We start from the raw sequence: 26,404 nt of genomic DNA on the forward strand, positions 1-26,404 counted from the left end.
TGGCAAGCTAGGCACCACTTGCATTTGTACCAATGCTTTCTTCTGTTAAAAAGAGGGTGTGCTGAGAATCCTTGGCCACCTCATCGTTAAAAGTAAGCCCACGCCACTTCAGAGTTCTGAGCATTTTTACCCCCACACACTGAAAGTTGGCAATATTCCCTCCATTCATGAAGTGGGCTCCAGTCACAGACTGACTCTTCAGATTTCCAGTGGGACAAGCTGTGATGTGCATGGTGTGCTAGATCTTTCTGAATATGGGTCCTGATGAAACCATTTCTTCTGAAAATAACCTGGTTATCTTGTTGCCCCGTGAATAATTAGCTTCAAAGAGGTGGATAGGTGGATATGCTTAGATAAACTTTGAAGGTTATAAAAAGCCATCATGAAAGAAAGGAAGAAAGGAAGAAAGAAATCTTGTGCAAAGGCGAGCCCATTGCAAAGATGACAGGTGTGCTGTTAAGTTTGGTGTTGACTTCCTTATACTTGCTTCAAGCTTCAGACAGCATCGACATTCAGCCAGACCTTGATGTTCAAAAGGTAACAGCTCTTGTGCCTTACAATACTCCTCTTGTGTAAGCTCTTGTGCCTTACAATGCCAATGTTCAATTTCTCCTTTTACTGCAACAGTTCAAGGCGTCAAGTCAACAACGAGGCAACAATTTGGCACTGCCATTTGGGGGCCTTGAATTTTGGGGCACAATGCCCACCTGCCTTTGGCTGCTTGCCTGAAAGTAGGGGAATGATCAGGTAGAATCAGAATCAGAATCTTTATTGCATCAGCCACTAGTCATAGCAATAAAATAAAATGTACTGAAGAAAGAGGTAAAAACTTAACTATAAAAAATACATTTTGGAGGTTTACATCAATAATCAAATAATAGATCTTATTCTAATTGCCCCCGCTAAAAACCTTGCAGTTTTTGCTCTCATCTTGATCACCTAAAAGAAAGGACACAGTTGCAATGGTTAAGTGACCAGGCATAGACAATAATAGAGGAATAATAACCTCACTCCTCAAATCATTATAAATAGAATGCAAGTACATGAGCCACTGACTCAATACTGCCGTCTCCACCTGGACATAACCATTTTTCCATTGGAATTTTTTTGAAATCGACCCTCAAGTACAGTCGAAGACAGTATATTCAATCTTGCGAAAGTGAAAGTGTGTCTCTTTTTTGGAATTGCTAAATTTTGCAACATAGGGTGCCAAAATGTCAAGGTGGAAAATAATCATACCATGGATAAAATGTCGTATCTTGCGATACGAAGTGTAGTAGACCAGTGGGGTTTAAATTTAGGCAAAGCCAATAAATAAATGTCCTACACCAAATCTGTAATTCAATAGAGGGGAGATTAGCCTCTAAGTACAATGAAACATTTAGATTTTCACCTTCTAAACGGAGCTCTCAGTTCTGATTACCCTGCCAAATTCACTTTCTGGTCAGGATCCCGAGCCTCTACCATAGATTTTATTTGGACATCAGTAGACCTAATTCCCAAAATTTCCAAGTTTAGGGTGGTAACGAGGCTGGAAAGGTGACCATTTTCCATTAGAACTCTCTCTGACCTTGGATGGAGAATTGGCTACCTATTCCTGTGTGCCTATTAGAAATAACCAGCTTCAGATGAGGCCCACTGCCTTAAAATGGAACGACAATATGGCTCAATGGATAAATGAACTCCTTTGGTCTGACCAACTGCGAGAGACAAGGGACTCCCTTGTCCAGGCAGCTGAGCCACTGCCAATATATGACAATTTAGTAGAATTGCTAAAACCTTTGTTGGCTAAGACCCCGGTAATGAATAGTAACCATTTCTCTCATAAAAAGTGGTTTGACGAGGAATGTAGGCTCTTCAAGAAGAACCTATATAATGAATTATTGGCATATAGGGCATCAAATGACCCCGCACCTACTAGTCACCTTATGAAACTCAAGAGAAGGTATAAAGCACTATTAAAGGGAAAGAAGCTTGCGGCAGAAAGAAATGATTGGAAGAACCTTCTAAAAGCTGCAGAAAATAGAAATCCCTCCTCCTTTTGGCACCAAATTTCTCAATATCTGGGTAGACTGTTGTCAAGGATAGAACCCCAAATTTCAGCTGACACCTGGGAAAGCTTCTTCTCCGACTTATATGCAGCTCACGCAGCCAGCGGAGGAAGGTTAGATTTGGCCCCCTTGCCAGAGTGGGATCCTGTCACCTGCTCTGAAGTGGAATCACTTATAGGCCAATTTGAGGCGGGCAAGGCACCCGGAGACGATCTCATTTCCATAGATGTTATTAAAGCCAATAAGATTGGTGGTGCCCACCCCTAGCAGCTCTTTTTACTTATATAAACAAAACAGCACAATTTCCTCCAAACTGGAACTCTGCACTGATTGTGTTAATTCACAAGAAAGGGCCGCGCACAGACCCGGCCAATTTTAGACCAATTAGCCTGCTAAATGTTATTGGGAAGATCTATTCAAGATTTCTACTTAACAAATTAATGACCTGGATGGAAAGCAACAATATCATCGCAGAGGAACAGGCAGGTTTCCGCCCCGGAAGATCAACAACAGACCAAATCTTAATCCTAAATCACTTGGCCACCAAGTACGCTGACAATGGCCTAAAAGCCCTCCACGTCGCCTTTATAGACTTTAAGCAGGCCTTTGATCTAATTCCCAGGAACCAGCTATGGACAAAATTGGCAGCGACATCTATTGACCGCAGCCTCCTCCTGCTGATTATTAATTTGCATACAAATACCCTCCTGAGGATTAGGATAGATAGTAAGGGGCTAGTCTCCAATCCGGTTGCCACCACTAGGGGGGTAAGACAGGGCTGTTTGCTTGCCCCTGCTCTGTTTAACTTCTATATTAATTCGCTAGTGGTGCATATGGCAAATGCTGATTTCCATCCACCAAAACTGGCAGGACGAGCCTTGAATGTCCTACTGTATGTGGACAATGCCGCCCTATTAGCTACCTCCCCCATTGGATTAAGGAGGATGCTTCAAGCTCTTCATGAATATAAGATCCAACATGAGCTCCAACTAAATTATGCCAAGACCAAAATAATGGTCTTTGCTGCTCGACTGAAACCTAATTTATGGTCAATTAATGGTATTCCTTTAGAGCAGGTCACTTGCTTTAAATACCTGGGTCAGGTTGTAAGATCAAATAGGTCCTTCCTGGCGCACAGAGAATACATAGCCTCGAACGCATCCAAAGCAGCCCTGATGATTAGAACCCTGTACTCCAAGAAACAGGCACAAACTGTCAAAGTTGCCTTACGACTCTTTAAAATGAAAGTCCTCCCTCTTCTGTTGGTGGGCATTGCCTTGGGCTCACGTAGGGATTTTGAAAAATTGGAATCTATCCAAACCCAATTCCTCCGGGCCATACTCAGGATCCCCCCTTCTGTGGCAGGTGCAATCATGAGACTGGAAACCGGCTGTCAAGCCTTTAGGTATGTGGCCCTGAAAGCGAAGTTATGGCTATGGCTCAAGCTCTGTTTCAGACCGGTGGGTTTGGCCCCCTTGATTCTGAGGGATAACTTTAAATCTCCATGGGAAGGGGAGATAGTGGAGGAAGTGCAGAAGTGCGGGTTGTCCTCCCTTTATATAGAGTCCTTGACGTATAGCCATGCAAAGGCGGTGATCGCTCAAAGATTAAGGGATATTGCCAGACAGGAGGACATAGCCCGTGTGAAACCTGGGTTGTTTCTGGGGGAGCAGTTGTATCGGGCTGCTCCAGCTCGCTACCTGGTGGATATCCACTACGTGGAATACCGCAGATTATTTACTGCGGCTAGGCTGAATATTCTTGACTCGGCGGTTCTGAAGGGAAGATATGGAGGAGTCCCATATGACCAGAGATTATGCCACTGTGCTTTGGGTGAGGTAGAATCCACAGAGCACATTTTATTGAGCTGTCCCTTCTACAACGATTTAAGACAGTATCTTATAACTCCATACTTACCCCAGCTCAGTTCCCGACAAAGAGGAAAGCAGACAGTATATCTGCTTAATAAATCTTCTGGGAAAACAACTTTGTCAGTGGCTAAATTTCTTTTCCTGGCACTCAAGTGTCGGAAACGTATAACTGAATGCCTTGATGTGGGTTATCTGTGAGAGGTCTAGTACTGTGGCCCTACCTTATTTATGTACCCCTATGATGTTATAGTTTATAATTATTGTGTAATGTTTTATTTCTGACTATCGGTCGAATAAAGGAATTGCTGTTGCATTTAGAACAAAGGATGGAACAGTTTTACACTTTTCACATATTTTTTCTGGGAAGAGAAAAAGACCACATTTCCAGTAAATGTAAACTCTGTGATAGATAGAAAGAGGGAGGGACACTGAAATTGTGGTGCTGTGTGTGTATGTGTGCTGGACACACGAGAGAGAGAGAGAGAGAGAGAGAGAGAGAGAGAGAGAGAGAGAGAGAGAGATTAGTGGATTAGTGACACACAGCACATAACATGGCTCTTACCTACCTCTGGTTGGAGAGATGTAAAAATTCCCTTTATTGCCATGGCTGAAAAATACATAAATCCTAAAACAGGCCGCCACCACATCAGTGACGCCATTTTCCCTTTGCACAGAGGATCCAAGAAGGTCATAAGCTATGTGAGAGAGTTCTGTTTGCATCCTCTGATTCTTCCAAGCTAAGGTATCTTACACTAGTCGAGGTGCCTTAAGGGGGAAAAACAGAGTGGGCATTGCTGCCTGGACTGATGCAAGTGGAAAGATGATTAATTTTCTTGGATGCATTTATGAAAAACAAACTATACCAACTTCTTTTTCTAGTTGGCTGGAAGATGGAATCTCGTTGCACTGGCAATAGATAAAGGTGAACCAACGCATTACAACAGACGCCTTATTACAGTGGAGCCTGAAAGCAATGGAGACATGGTTTATGTAACAGATGCTTATCAGTAAGTTCTCTTGGATTACCGTATTTTTCGCTCCATAAGGCGCACCTGACCATAAGGTGCACCTAGTTTTTAGAGGGGGAAATCTGGAAATTTTTTTTTATTAGAATATTAAAGAGTGTGTGGCTTTTGCGTGAGGTGGGGGAATTCTCCCACCTTGTAGAAAAGCCCACAGGAGCCGCACACCCTTTAAGAAGTGCACAGCTCCTGCAGGCTTTTGTACGAGGAGGGAGAAGGGACTGACTGGCCGCGTCAGTCCCTTCTCCGTCCTGCGGAAAAGCCTGCAAGAGCCGCGCGGCTCTTGGGGCCTTTCCTGCCTGCCTCCCCCCCTGCATTCACTCCATAAGATGCACACACACTTTCCCTTACTTTTTAGGAGGGAAAAGGTGCGTCTTACGGAGTGAAAAATACGGTACTTTGATACCACCTTTCTTTGTGCTTCAAGATTCATGAATACACTTTTCGAAGTGGGGTAATCACTAAAATTCTAGAGTCTTGACAGCTGCAATTCTGCAAGTTTGTAGGGACAGAATATTATGCATGTTGAAAGAAGATATGTTCATGCACCTTCCTCCCGCCCCTGAATCCTTCTCTTTACATTTTGATGGCAAAATGTTTTCTGTGTGGGGTTCCCCATTAGCCATCACAGTTTCCAGAACTCTATTCCCCAGGCAGCTACTTGTGTTGCCCATCATGTTGGGCAAGGAATCAATACCAGGAGAGTTGCAGACCAACCCCCCATTACCCTCCAGGTCAGAGGATGTGATGTTGCTGGACTTGTCAGGCTCAGAAATATACGCTTCCTTGGCTGTCCTTCTCACCTCCTTCCTGTAAGAGCAAGCAGATGCAGAATAGGGCAACAGGCCTTTAGATAATGTACAGTACACTGTCTATTGGCTCCACACATTCTCAAGAGCTATCAGACCAGCCTGACATAATAAGGCCTCAGAAGGCATCAGCATGCCTGATTCTGAGAGAACTCTGGGCAAACATGCCAAAGAAAAGTTCTCCAGGGCCCTGCCCAGCAATTTCCCACATTGGATTGGACTTATTGACTCATCACTTGAAATGTAAGTGCTCTGGACTCTCACGCTCTACCAGACACCCAACCCCCAAGAACTTAGCCCAAAAGTAGCAAGAACACTCAAGAGCATTCCATTTGCTGTGGAACCATTTCAGAGCTTCATAGTCAAGAAACACCTGGTGCCCTCTAGATCAGTGGTTTTCAACCTTGGGTCCCCAGATGTTTTTGGCCTACAGCTCCCATGATCCCTAGCTCACAGGACCAGTGGTCAGGGAGGATGGGAGTTGCAGGGCAAAAACACTTGGGGACCCAAGGTTGAAAAAGGCTGCTCTAGATGTTTTGGACTACAGTCCCTATCAACTCCAACCAGTCCAGTCATGTTCTTATTAGTTTCTGTATCATGCAGCCATACCGGCTGGGGCTGGTGAAGTTTAGTCTAGAACATTGGGAGGGCACTGGATTGGCAAGGAATTCCCTACATAGACTCACAAGACTTCCCCACACCAGAATTTCAGTTGGTTCAGGCATGGATGGGGTGGGAGGATGTTTACTGTTGCAGACACTTTTCTGATCTTATATATATATATATTTTCCCCTGCCAGAGATAATGAATGCAAAAAGATGGTGAGTCGATTTACTCTAGGTGAGAAGCCTGGAATATATACAAAAGGTAACTACAAGTGGCTCATTCCTACCTTAGGCTAGAGGGAATTTATAATATTTTACCCACCTCCATGGGAAACCAATCTGTTCTCAAACCACCTCTGCTCTCTCTACCTCTCTCCCCACCAGTTAGGGCTTCCTAATGGGGGCTTAATATTGCAACTCGGTTCTTGAGAGCTAGTGTGGTGTAGTGGTTTAGAGCGGTAGTCACGTAATCTGGGAAACCGGATTCGTGTCTCCACTCCTCCACATGCAGCTGCTGGGTGACCTTGGGCCAGTCATACTTCTGTGAAGTCTCTCAGCCCCACTCACCTCACAGAGTGTTTGTTGTGGGGGAGGAAGGGAAAGGAGAATGTTAGCCGCTTTGAGACTCCTGAAGGGGAGTGAAAGGCGGGATATCAAATCCAAACTCTTCTTCTTCTTCTTCTTGAGATAATCACAGATAGGTTGTTGGCAAGAGACTTTTTAAACTTTGGATTCCTCTGAGAAGTGATAAATACGGATTCAGTGAGGGGAGGGGATATGGCTTGTCAGCATTTTGATTCCAGTAACATTTTGAGGATGCTGCAAAAAGTGATAAAACGTTTAAAAACTAAAACAAACCAAACATGGCATGATGAAGTCTTTGCCCATATACAGGGGGTGGGGGGTGGGGTGGTAGCGGTGGTAGTAGAATCAGTTCTTCATGGGACCATCCTACTCCAAAGGATATAAGGTAGGAGAGGCATCCAGCGCAGCTAGACATCTTGAATGCCCTTCTTGAGGCCCATGCTTTGAATGGCTGCCCATGGACATTCAAATGGGTAAGGTTATTTATTGTATTACACTATTTAAAATGAACATAGTTCAACACAGTTTTGATAAATCAGATGAGGCTATGCCATTTTGTTCTTCTGAAGCATGAAACAACGTAGTCAAGGAGATCCCAGTTATTCATGTATATTATTCATCTTGCATGCAGTCTTGTTTTGCCTACTTTTAAATTACTTCTTGTACAATTTTCATTGTTTAGAGGGTTCCTGTACACCCCCCCCCCCCCGCACTTCTGGTACTTTTCTCCTTTGTTTTGGAAGAGTTAGCTGGGCAACATACAAATGTCCTTACTTGTTTTTCTCTTGGGCATAGGACTTATTTGGTGTCAACATGCATATACTTGAGTGCAGTGTGTTCAGTGAGTCTAACTACATATTAGAAAAATGTTGTAAACTGTTTTGCTTTTTGTTTTATAAAATTGTAATATATAATTTTTATGAATAAATAAATAAATAGGTGTTCATATGGTTAAAATGAGCATATAGTCAAAAGGCTACATACCTATCAGATCTAGCAACTGTACAGGGAAAAGTGATATATGCACCTTTAAAGGATATTTTTTGTGGTTCTTTTTCACATCTAGGGCAGAGCACCTTATATTTCGTGAAAGCAGATTACAGCCATTATCACATGGTTTTCGTTGACACAACAATAATGAAGGCCCTTCATCTTTATAGTATGTGCCATTGTGGATTTGGGGGGGGGGGAGTGCAGTGGTGTGTGTGTTTGCAAGGAGTGTGTGCTATTGGATGTGTCAGGTATACCTGCCAACTAAAAATATAAAAATACAGTGGTTATTTTTCTTTAGACCCACCAGAAATGTTCCACTCACTGAAGTGCAATCTGAACTGGAAATGAAGTTGTTGGGGAGAGGAAAACATGTCTCTTTCTTCATTTCCACTCAAATCATCTTCTCCCAAGTTCTTCTTTAAAAAGAAAAATGGCAGCATTTGGTTTTGTAACATTCATTTGAATGAACTGTATGAGCTAAAACCTAAGAAAATGGAACTTGCTTGAAGTCGTGGCGCTAATCCGGTGCTTCAGCTAGTACTGCTCATTAGCCTTCATTGTTACAAAACATTCTCCATAGTTCAGTTGGTTAGAGTGTGGTGATGATAATGCCAAGGTTGTAGGTTTGATCCCTGTATGGGACAGCTGCATATCCCTTCATTGAGCAGATCCAGGACTTAAGATGGACTGAGCATCATCTTGAATTGTAGGGGCTTGGACACTGCTGCATTATAAAAGAACTTTAGATCACTTTTCTCAAATTCTGAATATTCAGCAGCATAATACATTATATGAATTGGCTTCATGCACAAGCAGAAGCCATTCATAAACTATATGCCATTGAAGGTTTTATGAATTAAAATGCATCTGACCTGTTTTCAGAAATATGTCTGCTCCACACTATCTGCATCACCTGGATTTCAAGGTTGTGAGCAACCCTTTGTATTTTAGTGCTGTGGTACAGTTAGCATTTGAAAGATATATTCAGCCAGCACAGCTAGATGTTTTAGAACAGATTCATGCGCTATTATACATTGTGTCTGCAATGTTGTGGTAGGTTAAATGGTACTTTCTATTGGCCTGTTCCCCTTTTAAGGCTGTCCATGTTCCCCTTTTAAAGCTGTCCATCCTTTTGGTGGACGCGGGTGGTGCTGTGGGTTAAACCACAGAGCCTAGGGCTTGCTGATCAGAAGGTTGGTGGTTTGAATCCCTGTGACGGGGTGAGCTCCCATTATTCGGTCCCAGATCCTGCCAACCTAGCAGTTTGAGAGCACGAAGTGCAAGTAGATAAATAGGTACAGCTGCAGCGGGAAGGTAAACAGCATTTCTGTGTGCTGCTCTGGTTCGCCAGAAGCGGCTTAGTCATGCGGGCCACATGACCCGGAAGCTGTATGCTGGTCCCTTGGCCAATAAAGCGAGATGAGCACTGCAACCCCAGAGTCATCTGCAACTGGACCTAATGGTCAGGGGTCCCTTTACTATCCTTTTGGTGGCGAATCCTATGCTTTAATTAATTAATTATACCCTCACATTTTTCCCTGACAGAGACTCAAGGTGGCTTACAAATTAAAAATAAGAAAAAACATAGAAAAAGCCATCATTAAAAACAATTAAGCACTGATAGAATTAAAGCATGAAAGACTACTTATAAAAACAGGTCCCTGAAACTGGGATTATGGTAGATAACATTACATTTTGTCAGACATGTTTTCTGCATAAAGGCATACTCTTTTACCCCAGGAATGTTTCCAGTATCCATTCATTTATGGTAGGCCATAATAATACTACTCACAACAATGAATGATTGGTTTCAGGATTATGCAGGTTTTGTGTACTCAAACCAAGGTCATAACAGATTAACATTGCAGGATAAATAACCTAAATGGCTTTCTGTGAGCTTTGTTCAGAAAGTTGCATGATATGAAGCTCACTAGATTCCCACTAAGTTTGTTAAATATTTATTAATCTTTCATTCAATCATGATAGCAGGAAATAAGGCTTTATCTTATACCTCTTTAACTATGTGCTCCCAACCCAAAATATGTCTGTTCCTTCCCCCCTCTCTTTCCTCATCCTAATTCTTAATGTGACATCTTTTTGGGATCTGAAGCTAGGGAACCAGAACCATCAGCTGACATAATAGACATATACAAGGCTGTCGCCAAATCCCTGGATTTGCCAGCGGACAAGATTATCTATCTACACAGATCTGGTAAGAGCAGTTGTCATCTTATGACCTATTATTTCTCAATTTGGGGTAAATAATGGTGAAGTTTCTCTTTCTTCCTTCCTTCCTTCCTTCCTTCCTTCCTTCCTTCCTTCCTTCCTTCCTTCCTTCCTTTCTCTCTCTCTCTCTCTCTCTCTCTCTCTCTCTCTCTCTCTCTCTCTCTCTCTTCCTTCCTTCCTTCCTTCCTTCCTTCCTTCCTTCCTTCCTTCCTTCCTTCCCTTTCTAAAAATGGAACACAAATTAGATTAAGTTAAGGAACATTGCATTAATCAACATATGTAAAAACAGCCAAACAGCCAAATAAAAGAAAGGCAGATAAAAATATATACTGTATTTTTAAAATCTTCAATTGCATCCGCCATCACCTGATCAAGAGTAGTATGTCTAATGGAACAGGTGAATCCAAATAGCCCTGATAGAAGCAACTGGTGATGGATCCAGGGAGATCTGTCCAGCAGGACATTCCACAGTCAGGCTACTTGAACATAAAAGACCCGCCTCCTTTACCTCAATCAGGCATCTGACTGAGGTAGATCAGAAAGCAGAGGTGAGGCCATTGATCTGATCAAGCACAAACAACTTCAGATGGAAAGTGCATCTCTCAATATATCCTGGTTCCAGGCTGTAGCGTTTGTTACGTTAGTTTCTCTCAGCAGTGTAAGCTGTGTGGGCTCTAGGGTGTTTTCTGGGGAAGGGAGGCTTGAGCAACACGCTCTCTATGTGCTCCCCTTCCTAAAGGGGCCTACCTCTTCTGCACCATTGGTCCTGCTGCTCATTTGCTTGCCTCTCGCTCTGGATCCAATCAGTACTACCTCCCAGAATGAGTGTGGCCGAGGTGTGCAATGGAGGTTGTCTTTCTTCTCCTTGCTCCTTTTGCTACTCACCCACTTGCAGAGTGCAGTTTAAATAGCCAGAAGCAGAACCGACAAGGTCTTACAATGGGCCTCCTACTCCTGTGTGGGCTTCAGCAGTGGTGCCAACCCTGCCTGTGAATTAATGGGGAAAGGGTTGCTGGTTCTTTTAAGCCAACTTTCCTTGTACAGAAAGAGCACCTAAAATGATCAAATGGCTAGAACACCTTCCCTACAAGGAAAGAGTATGAAGGAATCAGCATGTATATTAGCGCTGAGGTTTCCATACAGCTAGGGTGTCCCTATTAGCTAGTTACCAGGTTTCTGCTCCCTGGTCCCAATTCCACATCTTCCTATGAGACATTATCTTTTTTTCTTCCACAGCTCCATGCCCGGATGCATGAGTTAAATCCTGGAACCTGGGGTTGCGTGTGACTGCAAATATGGCTCAAATTTGTAAAAGCATCCCATTTGGATAGAAAATCAACTGGCTCACATCCCTAGAGATGTAACAAAATGGTGTATCAATGCCACTGTCAGTCATTTAATTGTATTGAAAACCCATCAAAACCAATTAAAACCATCAAAGACAGAAATGTGTTCAATTTTATTTTAATCTATTTATTTTTAATTGGCAAATTTATATGCCGTCTTTCGTGACACTGCAAAACAGTGGTAGCCAAGAGGCTGATATATTTTTTTATATCTTAATATAATGTTTTTCCCATTCACACAGTTGTGTTCTTTGTTCTTTCTCTTTGTATCACTTTACAGTGGAATGGTTCCACTAGAACCTTGGTTCCCAAACTTAATCCGTTCTGGGAGTCTGTTCAATTCCTGAAACAGTCTGGGAACCAAGGCAAGGCTTCTGATTGGCTGCAGCAGCTTCCTGCAGCCAATCAGAAGCTGCGGAAGCCGTGCTGGGCATTCGACTTCCAAAGAACATTCCAAAGAACCGGAACAATTACTTCCGGTTTTCGTTTGTCCGGGAGCCAGAACATTCAGCTCCCAAGGCGTTCGGGAGCCAAGGTTCCACTATATTACTTTATAATTGAAAAAACTAATAAAATATCAATTTTTTTTTATTAAAAGATATACTATGTTTGGTTTGTGTGATATTGGGTTGGATGAAGTGAATATTGTTTTTATATAGCAGACAATCTTAATTTTCTATCTTTCTCTTTTAATTTCTTTCTTTCTTTCTTTCTTTCTTTCTTTCTTTCTTTCTTTCTTTCTTTCTCCCTCCTCAATTTCTCCACACACACACCCTACCACTTTGCATGTTTTTATTGTACCTGGATAAAATTATTAGTTAGTTTAAAAATAGAGAAAATATATTAAATTTTTCATTATAAACCTTAATAAAATTTATTTTAATAAATCAAGATATAATACGTCAACAGCATTCCTCCAATTCCCTACCCCTGGGCTATGGCCTGAGAGACTCAGCTGTGCCAGACTGGTTATCAGTGGTACAACTGGAGCAACTGCTTTGACACAAAACCTCTCTCCCCCAACTTGGTGTTTTGATGTTCTTCTTCTTCGTACTGCCAAGAATCGGCAGACTACCTTATGGGTTGCACATCTAACCCACAAGACAGCAGTCTGGTGACAAATGTGGATGACCCCAGTGTTTTTGCACTCCTTGGCTGACATACTGAAAAGAGGTGCAGGGGCAGTTGCGTAGACCAAGTGGTCTACACCACTACGTTTACACCTTCATCGGAAAAGGGACTAAAGCGTCTTTCCTTCCTTTTTTATTTTCTATGAGAGCTGCATATTCTGCGAAAGGACTATGGTAATTTACCATTTATCTTTTTTATGGACTCTCTGGACGTCCTTCTTATTTAATATTCACAACTATTTTCAATCCTGCTATTAGTAGCATTTGCTTCTGCAAATGTTTTGGGGTTCATGTACTCCTTTGTTTCCAGCTCATGCATGTCCTGCAACTTCCTGTTAAAATCCTGTAAATTTTCATCTCACAAGTTTTCTGAGGCTCTTTAGGGGGGTTCCCACTTTTGTTGTGTCCCTCCATATGGTAATAATGTGGTAAGACTGGGGAAACATCACAGAACAATTAGTAAAGCAGAAGGATGCATGGGCAGTCAAAAACAAATTCACCACTAATGCACTGTTGTGCCAATGACACGTTGTGGAATTGCATCATTCTGGAGGGACCCTTTCTATTTGTCAGAGATGGATGTTCAGAGAACGAATTAGGGACACTTCCAGGTTATTATTATATTACCTATGGGATTCAGTCACATACTCACATACGCAGAATTAAAGGGAATTGGGCATAAAGATAATATCCTGCCAAATCTCCTTCTCTTTCATTTTTTTCTTTTTCTGGGTGTGTGGGACTTTGCCCAAGCCAGGCAGGACTACCACTGAAGAAACAAAATGGCGGTCCTGTTACACTGCCTCACCAGGCTTAGGTTTGTATAGCACTTTTGCTCTGCTTTGCGCATTAAAACTCTGTTTTAAAGTTGTAGCCCTCATTGATTATTTTTTTTTTTGACTTTGTCACCCAATGGTAAGAAAGAGGAATTGTCCCCTTGTGCACCATCTACTTTGACTGCTGTTCCTATCAACAGCACCTGTGTAATATCACAGATGTAAATGTACATGTGTAAAGAGAGAAAAGATGGGCTTCTGCAAGAGTTGCAAGCCAATTCTTCTTTGCAAAGCACAACCTCTGCTTCTCTTCTCCCTCCTGTGATAGCTGATGCTTCTTATCCAATGCTTGTCTGTCCTTGTGAAAAGGGCTCCACAAGCGTTATGGCTTGAAATTCTAGAAAGCAAAGCCCTCAGGATAAAGGCCAGTCCCTCTGCGCTGAAGAGAACACCTCTGAGTTGCTTACCTGGACAGCCATGCTCTCTTGCTCTGGGCTCCCTTTTGACTCGGAGCATCAGCCTCTGGAGTCTTGGTTAGCTGCATAGCGACCTTGTGTGTAACTCACAGTTACCATTCCCAAGGCAGCCAACTAGTCAGCGGTCTTTGCATTTGGGTTCTGGCTCATAAAGAAACTGTTCAGCAAGACCAACAAGAGTCATTTGACACACTTTTTAGAAAATATTTTAAAATTATTTTCTCAAGTTACAATACAAGAAACTGTAGTAGAACAAAAAAACACCCTCCCACCTTTTGCAAAGATGTGAGGTAAGATTACTTTGGAGTGTACATTCCTTAAACTGCTGTGTTTGCAACTGTGTGGCAGTTCCAGTTACCGCATGCAATCCTAGCTACCAAAAAGTTTTTGGTTTTGTGGTAAATTTTCTATCAGTGCTAATTGCATGCCCAGGCGGAGACCCTCTGACCCCTGAGAGACCACCCGAAGGAATGAATAACTCATGAAGTGTTATGGGATTTACATTGGCCACAACTTTATTAACACTTTCAGGAAGACCTTGGCTTAGGCATTGGGTCGGTATCCCTCCCAGCCGGGGAACTGAGGCACATCAGGGTTAATTGGATCCGGGGAGGGGGCACTGCAAGACGTTTGTTTACGCAGCAAGCGAGGGCCCTTTTCTGTGCAACCCAGGGGAGTTAACTGACAACCTTTCAGTGTATGGCCAGTGACTCCCTTCACACAAACCCCTTTAACAGGGAACCCTGGAATCACAGCCGCACGGGGTGGGAGGTGAGTCACCACTTCACACCACCCCCCATTTAGGAAAGATAGACTAAAGGATTTCGCCCAAGGCCTGCAAAACCACCAAAGTTGTGACAATTGCTATGGAGAAGGCAAAACCTGCGGAGCAGGGGGAAATTCCTTTCTGGTATTTTTAACAACAACCATCATAACCATATAAGACGTGCCCCGTTGCATCAGTTTAGAGGTCCATCTGGCCCAGTATTCTGTTTCCTACCGTGACCAGCCAGATGTCCCAATCAGAGGCCTGCAAACAAGACATGATCGCAATAGTCCTTTCACACCCATGTTCTTGCAACTGGCATTCCAAGGCATACCATTATCACTTCTCTGGAACCCTCAAGTGGGAGTCCAGCAAGCACAAGTTAAAAATAGACCATAATTTAATTGCCATTAAAGGAAGACCATCCACACAGCCCATAATATAGAAAGTTTGAGGTGGCTGTGGCACAAGACACCAACCCTGCACCCAAGAAAGCAGGGAGACAATTTTGGATGTTGTACAATAGCCAGTCATTCTCTGCTTTTGCATTGTGGTCACACATCCAACACAGGGTCAGCTGGGAATTATAGTTGCCGAGCGGACCTGAGTGAAGCCTGCCTCTCTCAGGTCTGTCCATCAGCCCTAAGGCTGCCATGGATTGGCTCATTTGAATTAGCAGATTTGGCGGGAACCCCTGAGCCCCCACGGCAGCTGAGGGAGACATGCTGCGCTCAAAATGGTGTGTTGCGTCTGAGCAGTGAGGGAGGCCCCAAGTCGGGCCGCAACCACCGCTCACCGAGGAGATACAGTAAGTGGCCCTGGTGGCCACTTGGGGGGGGGGGGTTACATGAAAACCTTGTGAACATTTTCAAAATAAAATTCTCTCCCCGATTTTCGCTGAGTTTCTATGTTTTGTTCTTTAGACAATTTATTTGTGTCACTCTGCTTTGGACTGTTATTATTACCAATGCTATTTTTCTAGAAATTGAGGTGCCTGAACTCACCATGAACACCTCCCTTGTTCTCTTATAATGGCAATGGCGCCCACTGGAGAGGGGCCAGAACTGAGATGGGACCTTAGTTGGCTTAGCTTCCTCTAAGCCTTAGGGGTTAACTTTATTAGTCTTCCTCCTTATGAAGCCCTGGAGTTGCCTGGATCTGGAACAGATCAGGAGGAGGAAAGGAGGCCTTTAATCAGAAATACCAGAAATATTATTGTTTGTGTGGGTGGGTGTTAAAGAAGACAGGGACTCATTCATAGGAGTCAACTCTTAGGGGCCGTGGTCCCTTCAGCTGCCACCCTCCAGAAAATATTTAAGGAGTCCAGACCCCCCACCCCAAATTGATAGGCATTGCCATTCAAATGATACCATTTGCATGCATGTGATTGATTCTGCAGGATGGGACTTAGGTAAAGGTAAAGGGACCCCTGACCATCACGTCCAGTCGTGGCCGACTCTGGGGTTGCGGAGATTGACACAAACACATGCTTAATACTGTTTTAGCTGTGTCTTGGTGTAGTACAACAGAAGGATTATCTCACCCCACATGTCCTGTGTAGCTATAACCAAATAAAACGATACAAGGATAGTCATCTGGTTTTTTCCAGCTCAGTAGGTGGTGGAGACAGTCACTCTGCTGACCACAAAAGGGAGTTTGGACTCAGCAAAGGAGTGGAGCACTAGGCTTTGTGACCTCCAAGAGGGCCAAGGATGTCTGGGAGGCTCCAGGCCCTCATCCCAGAATATTAATAGATGTAAACTAAATTCTACTTGCATTTTTAACATTGTGAAAATTGTCTCTAGTAAAATACCTTAGAACGAACAACAACCTGCATACTCTACCTACCTAAATACCCACCTAAGCAGGGCCGACAGATGACATTTTGCCGCCTGAGGCAAAATGGAAAATGGCACCCACACCCTCCTCCTCCACATGAAGTGACTGGAAACCCCAGTGTGCTGAAGGCAGGGGAGAAAAAATGAGGCTTATGCTGACACCACTCATCCCCTACATCTAACCCTATTATAAATAAGCATGTGAATGGCAAAATAAAGATATAAAACAAATCATAATAGTTCCATGTTGCTGATGGCAAGCTAGGCACCACTTGCATTTGTACCAATGCTTTCTTCTGTTAAAAAGAGGGTGTGCTGAGAATCCTTGGCCACCTCATCGTTAAAAGTAAGCCCACGCCACTTCAGAGTTCTGAGCATTTTTACCCCCACACACTGAAAGTTGGCAATATTCCCTCCATTCATGAAGTGGGCTCCAGTCACAGACTGACTCTTCAGATTTCCAGTGGGACAAGCTGTGATGTGCATGGTGTGCTAGATCTTTCTGAATATGGGTCCTGATGAAACCATTTCTTCTGAAAATAACCTGGTTATCTTGTTGCCCCGTGAATAATTAACTTCAAAGAGGTGGATAGGTGGATATGCTTAGATAAACTTTGAAGGTTATAAAGAGCCATCATGAAAGAAAGGAAGAAAGGAAGAAAGAAATCTTGTGCAAAGGCGAGCCCATTGCAAAGATGACAGGTGTGCTGTTAAGTTTGGTGTTGACTTCCTTATACTTGCTTCAAGCTTCAGACAGCATCGACATTCAGCCAGACCTTGATGTTCAAAAGGTAACAGCTCTTGTGCCTTACAATACTCCTCTTGTGTAAGCTCTTGTGCCTTACAAGGCCAATGTTCAATTTCTCCTTTTACTGCAACAGTTCAAGGCGTCAAGTCAACAGCGAGGCAATAATTTGGCACTGCCATTTGGGGGCCTTGAATTTTGGGGCACAATGCCCACCTGCCTTTGGCTGCTTGCCTGAAAGTAGGGGAATGATCAGGTAGATTCAGAATCAGAATATTTATTGCATCAGCCGCTAGTCATAGCAATAAAATAAAATGTACTGAAGAAAGAGGTAAAAACTTAACTATAAAAAATACATTTTGGAGGTTTACATCAATAATCAAATAATAGATCTTATTCCAATTGCCCCTGATAAAAACCTTGCAGTTTTTGCTGTCATCTTGATCACCTAAAAGAAAGGACAGGGTTGCAATGGTTAAGTGCCCAGGCATAGACAATAATAGAGGAATAATAACCTCACTCCTCAAATCATCATAAATAGAGTGCAAGTACATGAGCCACTGACTCAATACTGCCGTCTCCACCTGGACATAACCATTTTTCCATTGGATTTTTTTTGAAATTGACCCTCAAGTACAGTCGAAGACAGTATATTCAATCTTGCGAAAGTGAAAGCGTGTCTGTATTTTGGAATTGTTAAATTTTGCAAAATAGGGTGCCAAAATGTCAAGGTGGGAAATAATCATACCATGGATAAAATGTCCTTATTGTGGCCAAATTATTCAGTCGCTCGATATTATATTATATTATTTGCTTTACTGAAGCCCAGTGTTAATAACTGTTCTGGTGATAAACCAGAAAAGTAAAGCTTTTGGTTGACAATTTTAGTCCCAGCGCTCTCATGACAATCTTGTGATACAAAGTGTAGTAGACCAGTGGGGTTTAAATTTAGGCAAAGCCAATAAATAAATGTCCTACACCACATCTGTAATTCTAAGTGCAATGAAGCATTTGGAACAAAGAATGGAACAGAAAAAGTTGCCTTAGGTTCTTAGATTGAACAGCTTCTCTAGATCCAAGGTGAGGGCCTGTCCAAATCTGAGCCTCATATAATAACTCTGCTAGGGGTTTAGTTTTAAACACTTCAAGGGGTGATGGTGTGTGTTTGACACCTTTTGTATGGAAAAAGCATGTCAGAATTTTGGCACTTTTCCTTTGCACATTTCTGATCGGATCAGGTAAATATTCTAACAATCCTTTAGCACAAGGGAGCATTAAATAGCACCATCTGGAGATCTTTGACATATGGGATATGGGACATTCTGGGATATGGTCTCTTATTTGCTTGGTCACTGTAAATCACAAACTCCCAGGTTTGGATTTTGAGTATAGATTTGAACTTGTATGAATTTTACTTCCAGCTCTTACTGTCTTTATCTCAGGGGTCTTGCAGCCTGCGGGCCAGATCTGTCTCCCCAAGAGAGTTTTTTGTTGTGCCAAAGATCTCTTAATTGTGAAACTGTTACAGATTTTAAATAGACAAATTAATTTCTGTATTGCTGCTACCAATCACTGCCCTTTATTTTTCCTTTAAAAGTTTGTGATTATTTCATAATGTTCATAATGAAGCCCCATCCCACCAAACACTGTCTCCAGTCTCCACAATACAAAGCAAAAACTACTTCCTTACTTAAGAGTAATTCTGCAGTACTTGCTACATTCATGTGCCTCTTGTGGCTGATTTGTGATCTCAGACTAAAGCAGCATTTCTCTTCTCTTTTCTTCTCTTCTCTTCTCTTCTCTTCTCTTCTCTTCTCTTCTCTTCTCTTCTCTCCTCTTCTCTTCTCTTCTCTCTGCTACGCAACCACACCATGATGTCAGAAGGAGATGCTTCTACATGGCATCTTCCTCCACATCATTGCACAGTAATCTTTATTGCTTTTCAAATAACACACAACTGAAACAAAGCAAAACCTATCTATAATGTGAAGGGTAAAAGTGCTGTGATGCAGAAGAGTAGAAACACAGTTTTACACTTTTCACATATTTTTTCTGGGAAGAGAAAAAGACCACATTTCCAGTAAATGTAAACTGTGTGATAGAGAGAGAGAGAGAGAGAGAGAGAGAGAGAGAGAGAGAGAGATTAGTGGATTAGTGACACACAGCACATAACATGGCTCTTACCTACCTCTGGTTGGAGAGCTGTAAAAATTCCCTTTATTGCCATGGCTGAAAAATACATAAATCCTAAAACAGGCCGCCACCACATCAGTGACGCCATTTCCCCTTTGCACAGAGGATCCAAGAAGGTCATAAGCTATGTGAGAGAGTTCTGTTTGCATCCTCTGATTCTTCCAAGCTAAGGTATCTTACACTAGTCGAGGTGCCTTAAAGGGGGGGGGGGACAGAGTGGGCATTGCTGCCTGGAGTGATGCGAGTGGAAAGATGATCATTGCCCTGCATGCATTTCTGAAAAAAACACACCACTATACCAACTTCTTTCTCTAGTTGGCTGGAAGATGGACTCTCGTTGCAGTGGTGCTAGATAGAGGTGAACTAACGCATTACCACAGACATGTTGTTACAGTGGAACCTGAAAACAATGGAGAAATAGTTTCTGTAGCAGAGGCTTATCAGTAAGTTCTCTTGGATTACTTTGATCACTACCTTTCTTTGTGCTTCAAGATTCATGAATACACTTTTCGAAGTGGGGTAATCACTAAAATTCTAGAGTCTTGACAGCTGCAATTCTGCAAGTTTGTAGGGACAGAATATTATGCATGTTGAAAAAAGATATGGTCATGCACCTTCCTCCCGCCCCTGAATCCTTCTCTTTACATTTTGATGGCAAAATGTTTTCTGTGTGGGGTTCCCCATTAGCCATCACAGTTTCCAGAACTCTATTCCCCAGGCAGCTACTTGTGTTGCCCATCATGTTGGGCAAGGAATCAATACCAGGAGAGTTGCAGACCCCCCCATGACCCTCCAGGTCAGAGGATGTGATGTTGCTGGACTTGTCAGGCTCAGAAATATACGCTTTCTTGGCTGTCCTTCTCACCTCCTTCCTGTAAGAGCAAGCAGATGCAGAATAGGGCAACAGGCCTTTATATAATGTACAGTACACTGTCTGTTGGCTCCACACCTTCTCAAGAGCTATCAGACCAGCCTGACATAATAAGGCCTCAGAAGGCATCAGCATGCCTGATTTTGAGAGAACTCTGGGCAAACATGCCAAAGAAAAGTTCTCCAGGGCCCTGCCCAGCAATTTCCCACATTGGATTGGACTTATTGACTCATCACTTGAAATGTAAGTGCTCTGGACTCTCACGCTCTACCAGACACCCAACCCCCAAGAACTTAGCCCAAAAGTAGCAAGAACACTCAAGAGCATTCCATTTGCTGTGGAACCATTTCAGAGCTTCATAGTCAAGAAACACCTGGTGCCCTCTAGATCAGTGGTTTTCAACCTTGGGTCCCCAGATGTTTTTGGCCTACAGCTCCCATGATCCCTAGCTCACAGGACCAGTGGTCAGGGAGGATGGGAGTTGTAGGCCAAAAACACCTGGGGACCCAAAGTTGAGAAAGGCTGCTCTAGATGTTTTGGACTACAGTCCCTATCAACTCCAACCAGTCCAGTCATGTTCTTATTAGTTTCTGTATCATGCAGCCATACCGGCTGGGGCTGGTGAAGTTTAGTCTAAAACATTGGGAGGGCACTGGATTGGCAAGGATTTCCCTACATAGACTCACAAGACTTCCCCACACCAGAATTTCAGTTGGTTCAGGCATGGATGGGGTGGGAGGATGTTTCCTGTTGCAGACACTTTTCTGATCTTATATTTTTTTTTCCCCTTGCCAGAGATAATGAATGCAAAGAGGTGGTGAATCGATTGATTCCGGGTGAGAAGCCTGGAATATATAAAAAAGGTAACTTCAAGTGGCTCATTCCTCCCTTAGGCTGGAGGGAATTTATAATATTTTACCCACCTCCATGGGAAACCAATCTGTTCTCAAACCACCTCTGCTCTCTCTACCTCTCTCCCCACCAGTTAGGGCTTCCTAATGGGGGCTTAATATTGCAACTCGGTCCTTGAGGATAATCACAGATAGGTTGTTGGCAAGAGACTTTTTAAACTTTGGATTCCTCTGAGAACTGATAAATACGGATTCAGTGAGGGAAGGGGATATGGCTTGTCAGCATTTTGATTCCAGTAACATTTTGAGGATGCTGCAAAAAGTGATAAAACGTTTAAAAACTAAAACAAACCAAACATGGCATGATGAAGTCTTTGCCCATATACAGGGGGTGGGGGGTGGGGTGGTAGCGGTGGTAGTAGAATCAGTTCTTCATGGGACCATCCTACTCCAAAGGATATAAGGTAGGAGAGGCATCCAGCGCAGCTAGACATCTTGAATGCCCTTCTTGAGGCCCATGCTTTGAATGGCTGCCCATGGACATTCAAATGGGTATGGTTATTTATTGTATTACACTATTTAAAATGAACATAGTTCAACACAGTTTTGAAAAATCAGATGAGGCTATGCCATTTTGTTCTTCTGAAGCATGAAACAACGTAGTCAAGGAGATCCCAGTTATTCATGTATATTATTCATCTTGCATGCAGTCTTGTTTTGCCTACTTTTAAATTACTTCTTGTACAATTTTCATTGTTTAGAGGGTTCCTGTACACCCCCCCCCCGCGCTTCTGGTACTTTTCTCCTTTGTTTTGGAAGAGTTAGCTGGGCAACATACAAATGTCCTTACTTGTTTTTCTCTTGGGCATAGGACTTATTTGGTGTCAACATGCATATACTTGAGTGCAGTGTGTTCAGTGAGTCTAACTACATATTAGAAAAATGTTGTAAACTGTTTTGCTATTTGCTTTATAAAATTGTAATATACAATTTTTATGAATAAATAAATAGTGTTCATATGGTTAAAATGAGCATATAAAATAACTTGTTGGGAATTGAAATGAGTAAGTTCTTTTTATATTTCAGTTTTCGAGCTTTAAGATTCCCTCATAAGCTTTAATTGTGCCAAAGGGTTTGCATTAATTGGGGATTAGATTTAACTCATAAGGTTTCTATTTAGTCAAAAGGCTACATACCTATCAGATCTAGCAACTGTACAGGGAAAAGCGATATATGCACCCTTAAAGGATATTTTTTGTGGTTCTTTTTCACATCTAGGGCAGATCACCTTATATTTCGTGAAAGCAGATTACAGCCGTTATCACCTGCTTTTCGTTGACACAACAATAATGAAGGCCCTTCATCTTTATAGTATGTGCCATTGTGGATTTGGGGGGGGGGGGGAGTGCAGTGGTGTGTGTGTTTGCAAGGAGTGTGTGCTATTGGATGTGTCAGGCATACCTGCCAACTAAAAATATAAAAATACAGTGGTTATTTTTCTTTAGACCCACCAGAAATGTTCCACTCACTCTGAACTGGAAATGAAGTTGTTGGGGAGAGGAAAATATGTCTCTTTCTTCATTTCCACTCAAATCATCTTCTCCCAAGTTCTTCTTTAAAAAGAAAAATGGCAGCATTTGGTTTTGTAACATTCATTTGAATGAACTGTATGAGCTAAAACCTAAGAAAATGGAACTTGCTTGAAGTCGTGGCGCTAATCCGGTGCTTCAGCTAGTACTGCTCATTAGCCTTCATTGTTACAAAACATTCTCCATAGTTCAGTTGGTTAGAGTGTGGTGATGATAATGCCAAGGTTGTAGGTTTGATCCCTGTATGGGACAGCTGCATATCCCTTCATTGAGCAGATCCAGGACTTAAGATGGACTGAGCATCATCTTGAATTGTAGGGGCTTGGACACTGCTGCATTATAAAAGAACTTTAGATCACTTTTCTCAAATTCTGAATATTCAGCAGCATAATACATTATATGAATTGGCTTCATGCACAAGCAGAAGCCATTCATAAACTATATGCCACTGAAGATTTTATGAATTAAAAGGAATTAAAAATATGTCTGCTCCACACTATTTGCATCACCTGGATTTCAAGGTTGTGAGCAACCCTTTGTATTTTAGTGCTGTGGTACAGTTAACATTTGAAAGATATATTCAGCCAGCACAGCTAGATATTTTAGAAGAGATTCATGCACTATTATACATTGTGTCTGCAATGTTATGGTAGGTTAAATGGTACTTTCTATTGGCCTGTTCCCCTTTTACGGCTGTCCATGTTCCCCTTTTAAAGCTGTCCATCCTTTTGGTGGACGCGGGTGGTGCTGTGGGTTAAACCACAGAGCCTAGGGCTTGCTGATCAGAAGGTTGGTGGTTCGAATCCCTGTGACGGGATAAGCTCCCATTATTTGGTCCCAGATTCCGCCAACCTAGCAGTTTGAGAGCACGAAGTGCAAGTAGATAAATAGGTACAGCTGCAGCGGGAAGGTAAACAGCATTTCTGTGTGCTGCTCTGGTTCACCAGAAGCGGCTTAGTCATGCTGGCCACATGACCCAGAAGCTGTATGCTGGTGCCCTTGGCCAATAAAGCGAGATGACCGCCGCAACCCCAGAGTCATCTGCAACTGGACCTGGATACCATTACATTTTGTCAGACATGTTTTCTGCATAAAGGCATACTCTTTTACCCCAGGAATGTTTCCAGTATCCATTCATTTATGGTAGGCCATAATAATACTACTCACAACAATGAATGATTGGTTTCAGGATTATGCAGGTTTTGTGTACTCAAACCAAGGTTATAACAGATTAACATTGCAGGATAAATAACCTAAATGGCTTTCTGTGAGCTTTGTTCAGAAAGTTGCATGTTATGAAGCTCACTAGATTCTCACTAAGTTTGTTAAATATTTATTAATCTTTCACTCAATCATGATAGCAGGAAATAAGGCTTTATCTTATACCTCTTTAACTATGTGCTCCCAACCCAAAATATGTCTGTTCCTTCCCCCCTCTCTTTCCTCATCCTAATTCTTAATGTGACATCTTTTTGGGGTCTGAAGCTAGGGAACCAGAAGCATCAGCTGACATAATAGACATATACAAGGCTGTCGCCAAATCCCTGGATTTGCCAGCGGACAAGATTATCTATCTACACAAATCTGGTAAGAGCAGTTGTCATCTTATGACCTATTATTTCTCAATTTGGGGTAAATAATGGTGAATTCTCTCTCTCTCTCTCTCTCTCTCTCTCTCTCTCTCTCTCTCTCTCTCTCTTTCTTTCTCTCTCCCCCCCCTCTCTCTCCCCCTTCCTTCCTTCCTTCCTTCCTTCCTTCCTTCCTTCCCTTTCTAAAAATGGAACACAAATTAGATTAAGTTAAGGAACATTGCATTAAACAACATATGTAAAAACAGCCAAACAGCCAAATAAAAGAAAGGCAGATAAAAATATATACTGTATTTTTAAAATCTTCAATTGCATCCGCCATCACCTGATCAAGAGTAGTATGTCTAATGGAACAGGTGAATCCAAATAGCCCTGATAGAAGCAACAGGTGATGGATCCAGGGAGATCTGTCCAGCAGGACATTCCACAGTCAGGCTACTTGAACATAAAAGACCCGCCTCCTTTACCTCAATCAGGCATCTGACTGAGGTAGATCAGAAAGCAGAGGTGAGGCCATTGATCTGATCAAGAACAAAGAGCTTCAGATGGGAAGTGCATCTCTCAATATATCCTGGTTCCAGGCTGTAGCGTTTGTTACGTTAGTTTCTCTCAGCAGTGTAAGCTGTGTGGGCTCTAGGGTGTTTTCTGGGGAAGGGAGGCTTGAGCAACACGCTCTCTATGTGCTCCCCTTCCTAAAGGGGCCTACCTCTTCTGCACCACTGGTCCTGCTGCTCATTTGCGTGCCTCTCGCTCTGGATCCAATCAGCACTACCTCCCAGAATGAGCATGGCGGAGGTGTGCAATGGAGGTTGTCTTTCTTCTCCTTGCTTCTTTTGCTACTCACCCACTTGCAGAGTGCAGGTGAAAAGCCAGCAGCAGAACCGACAAGGTCTTACAATGGGCCTCCTACTCCTGTGTGGGCTTCAGCAGTGGTGCCAACCCTGCCTGTGAATTAATGGGGAAAGGGTTGCTGGTTCTTTTAAGCCAACTTTCCTTGTACAGAAAGAGCACCTAAAATGATCAAATGGCTAGAACACCTTCCCTACAAGGAAAGAGTATGAAGGAATCAGCATGTATATTAGCGCTGAGGTGTCCATACAGCTAGGGTGTCCCTATTAGCTAGTTACCAGGTTTCTGCTCCCTGGTCCCAATTCCACATCTTCCTATGAGACATTATCTTTTTTTCTTCCACAGCTCCATGCCCGGATGCATGAGTTAAATCCTGGAACCTGGGGTTGTGTGTGACTGCAAATATGGCTCAAATTTGTAAAAGCATCCCATTTGGATAGAAAATCAACTGGCTCACATCCCTAGAGATGTAACAAAATGGTGTATCAATGCCACTGTCAGTCATTTAATTGTATTGAAAACCCATCAAAACCAATTAAAACCATCAAAGACAGAAATGTGTTCAATTTTATTTTAATCTATTTATTTTTAATTGGCAAATTTATATGCCGTCTTTCGTGACACTGCAAAACAGTGGTAGCCAAGAGGCTGATATATTTTTTTATATCTTAATATAATGTTTTTCCCATTCACACAGTTGTGTTCTTTGTTCTTTCTCTTTGTATCACTTTACAGTGGAATGTTTCCACTAGAACCTTGGTTCCCAAACTTAATCCGTTCTGGGAGTCTGTTCAATTCCTGAAACAGTCTGGGAACCAAGGCAAGGCTTCTGATTGGCTGCAGCAGCTTCCTGCAGCCAATCAGAAGCTGCGGAAGCTGTGCTGGGCATTCGACTTCCAAAGAACATTCCAAAGAACTGGAACAATTACTTCCAGTTTTCGTTTGTTCAGGAGCCAGAACATTCAGCTCCCAAGGCGTTCGGGAGCCAAGGTTCCACTATATTACTTTATAATTGAAAAAAACTAATAAAATATCAATAATTTTTTATTAAAAGATATACTATGTTTGGTGGGTGTGATATTGGGTTGGATGAAGTGAATATTGTTTTTATATAGCAGACAGATGAAGAATTGGAAGTTCTTTACTTTCTGAATCTTAATTTTCTATCTTTTTCTTTTAATTTCTTTCTTTCTTTCTTTCTTTCTTTCTTTCTTTCTTTCTTT

At 42.5% G+C, this 26,404-nt stretch overlaps 2 protein-coding genes across 2 annotated transcripts; both read left to right on the plus strand.

Annotated features, from left to right (window-relative positions):
- The first annotated feature begins 392 nt into the window (after nucleotides 1-392).
- LOC310698324 (epididymal secretory protein 4-like) lies at nucleotides 393-11,610 on the plus strand. Its single transcript, XM_083485427.1, has 6 exons — nucleotides 393-537; nucleotides 4,802-4,929; nucleotides 6,553-6,620; nucleotides 8,010-8,102; nucleotides 10,047-10,148; nucleotides 11,399-11,610. The coding sequence occupies exons 1-6, from the start codon at nucleotides 442-444 to the stop codon at nucleotides 11,416-11,418; spliced, it is 507 nt and encodes a 168-aa protein (XP_083341553.1). The 5' UTR covers nucleotides 393-441; the 3' UTR covers nucleotides 11,419-11,610.
- A 5,517-nt stretch (nucleotides 11,611-17,127) lies between these two features.
- Nucleotides 17,128-25,738, plus strand: LOC310698326 (epididymal secretory protein 4-like). The gene is made up of 6 exons (XM_083485429.1): nucleotides 17,128-17,285; nucleotides 19,748-19,875; nucleotides 21,099-21,166; nucleotides 22,433-22,525; nucleotides 24,229-24,330; nucleotides 25,527-25,738. The coding sequence occupies exons 1-6, from the start codon at nucleotides 17,190-17,192 to the stop codon at nucleotides 25,544-25,546; spliced, it is 507 nt and encodes a 168-aa protein (XP_083341555.1). The 5' UTR covers nucleotides 17,128-17,189; the 3' UTR covers nucleotides 25,547-25,738.
- Nucleotides 25,739-26,404: the final 666 nt, after the last annotated feature.

Source organism: Podarcis liolepis (assembly GCF_965112155.1).
Source record: "Podarcis liolepis genome assembly, chromosome: Z".
NCBI classification, from domain to species: domain Eukaryota; kingdom Metazoa; phylum Chordata; class Lepidosauria; order Squamata; family Lacertidae; genus Podarcis; species Podarcis liolepis.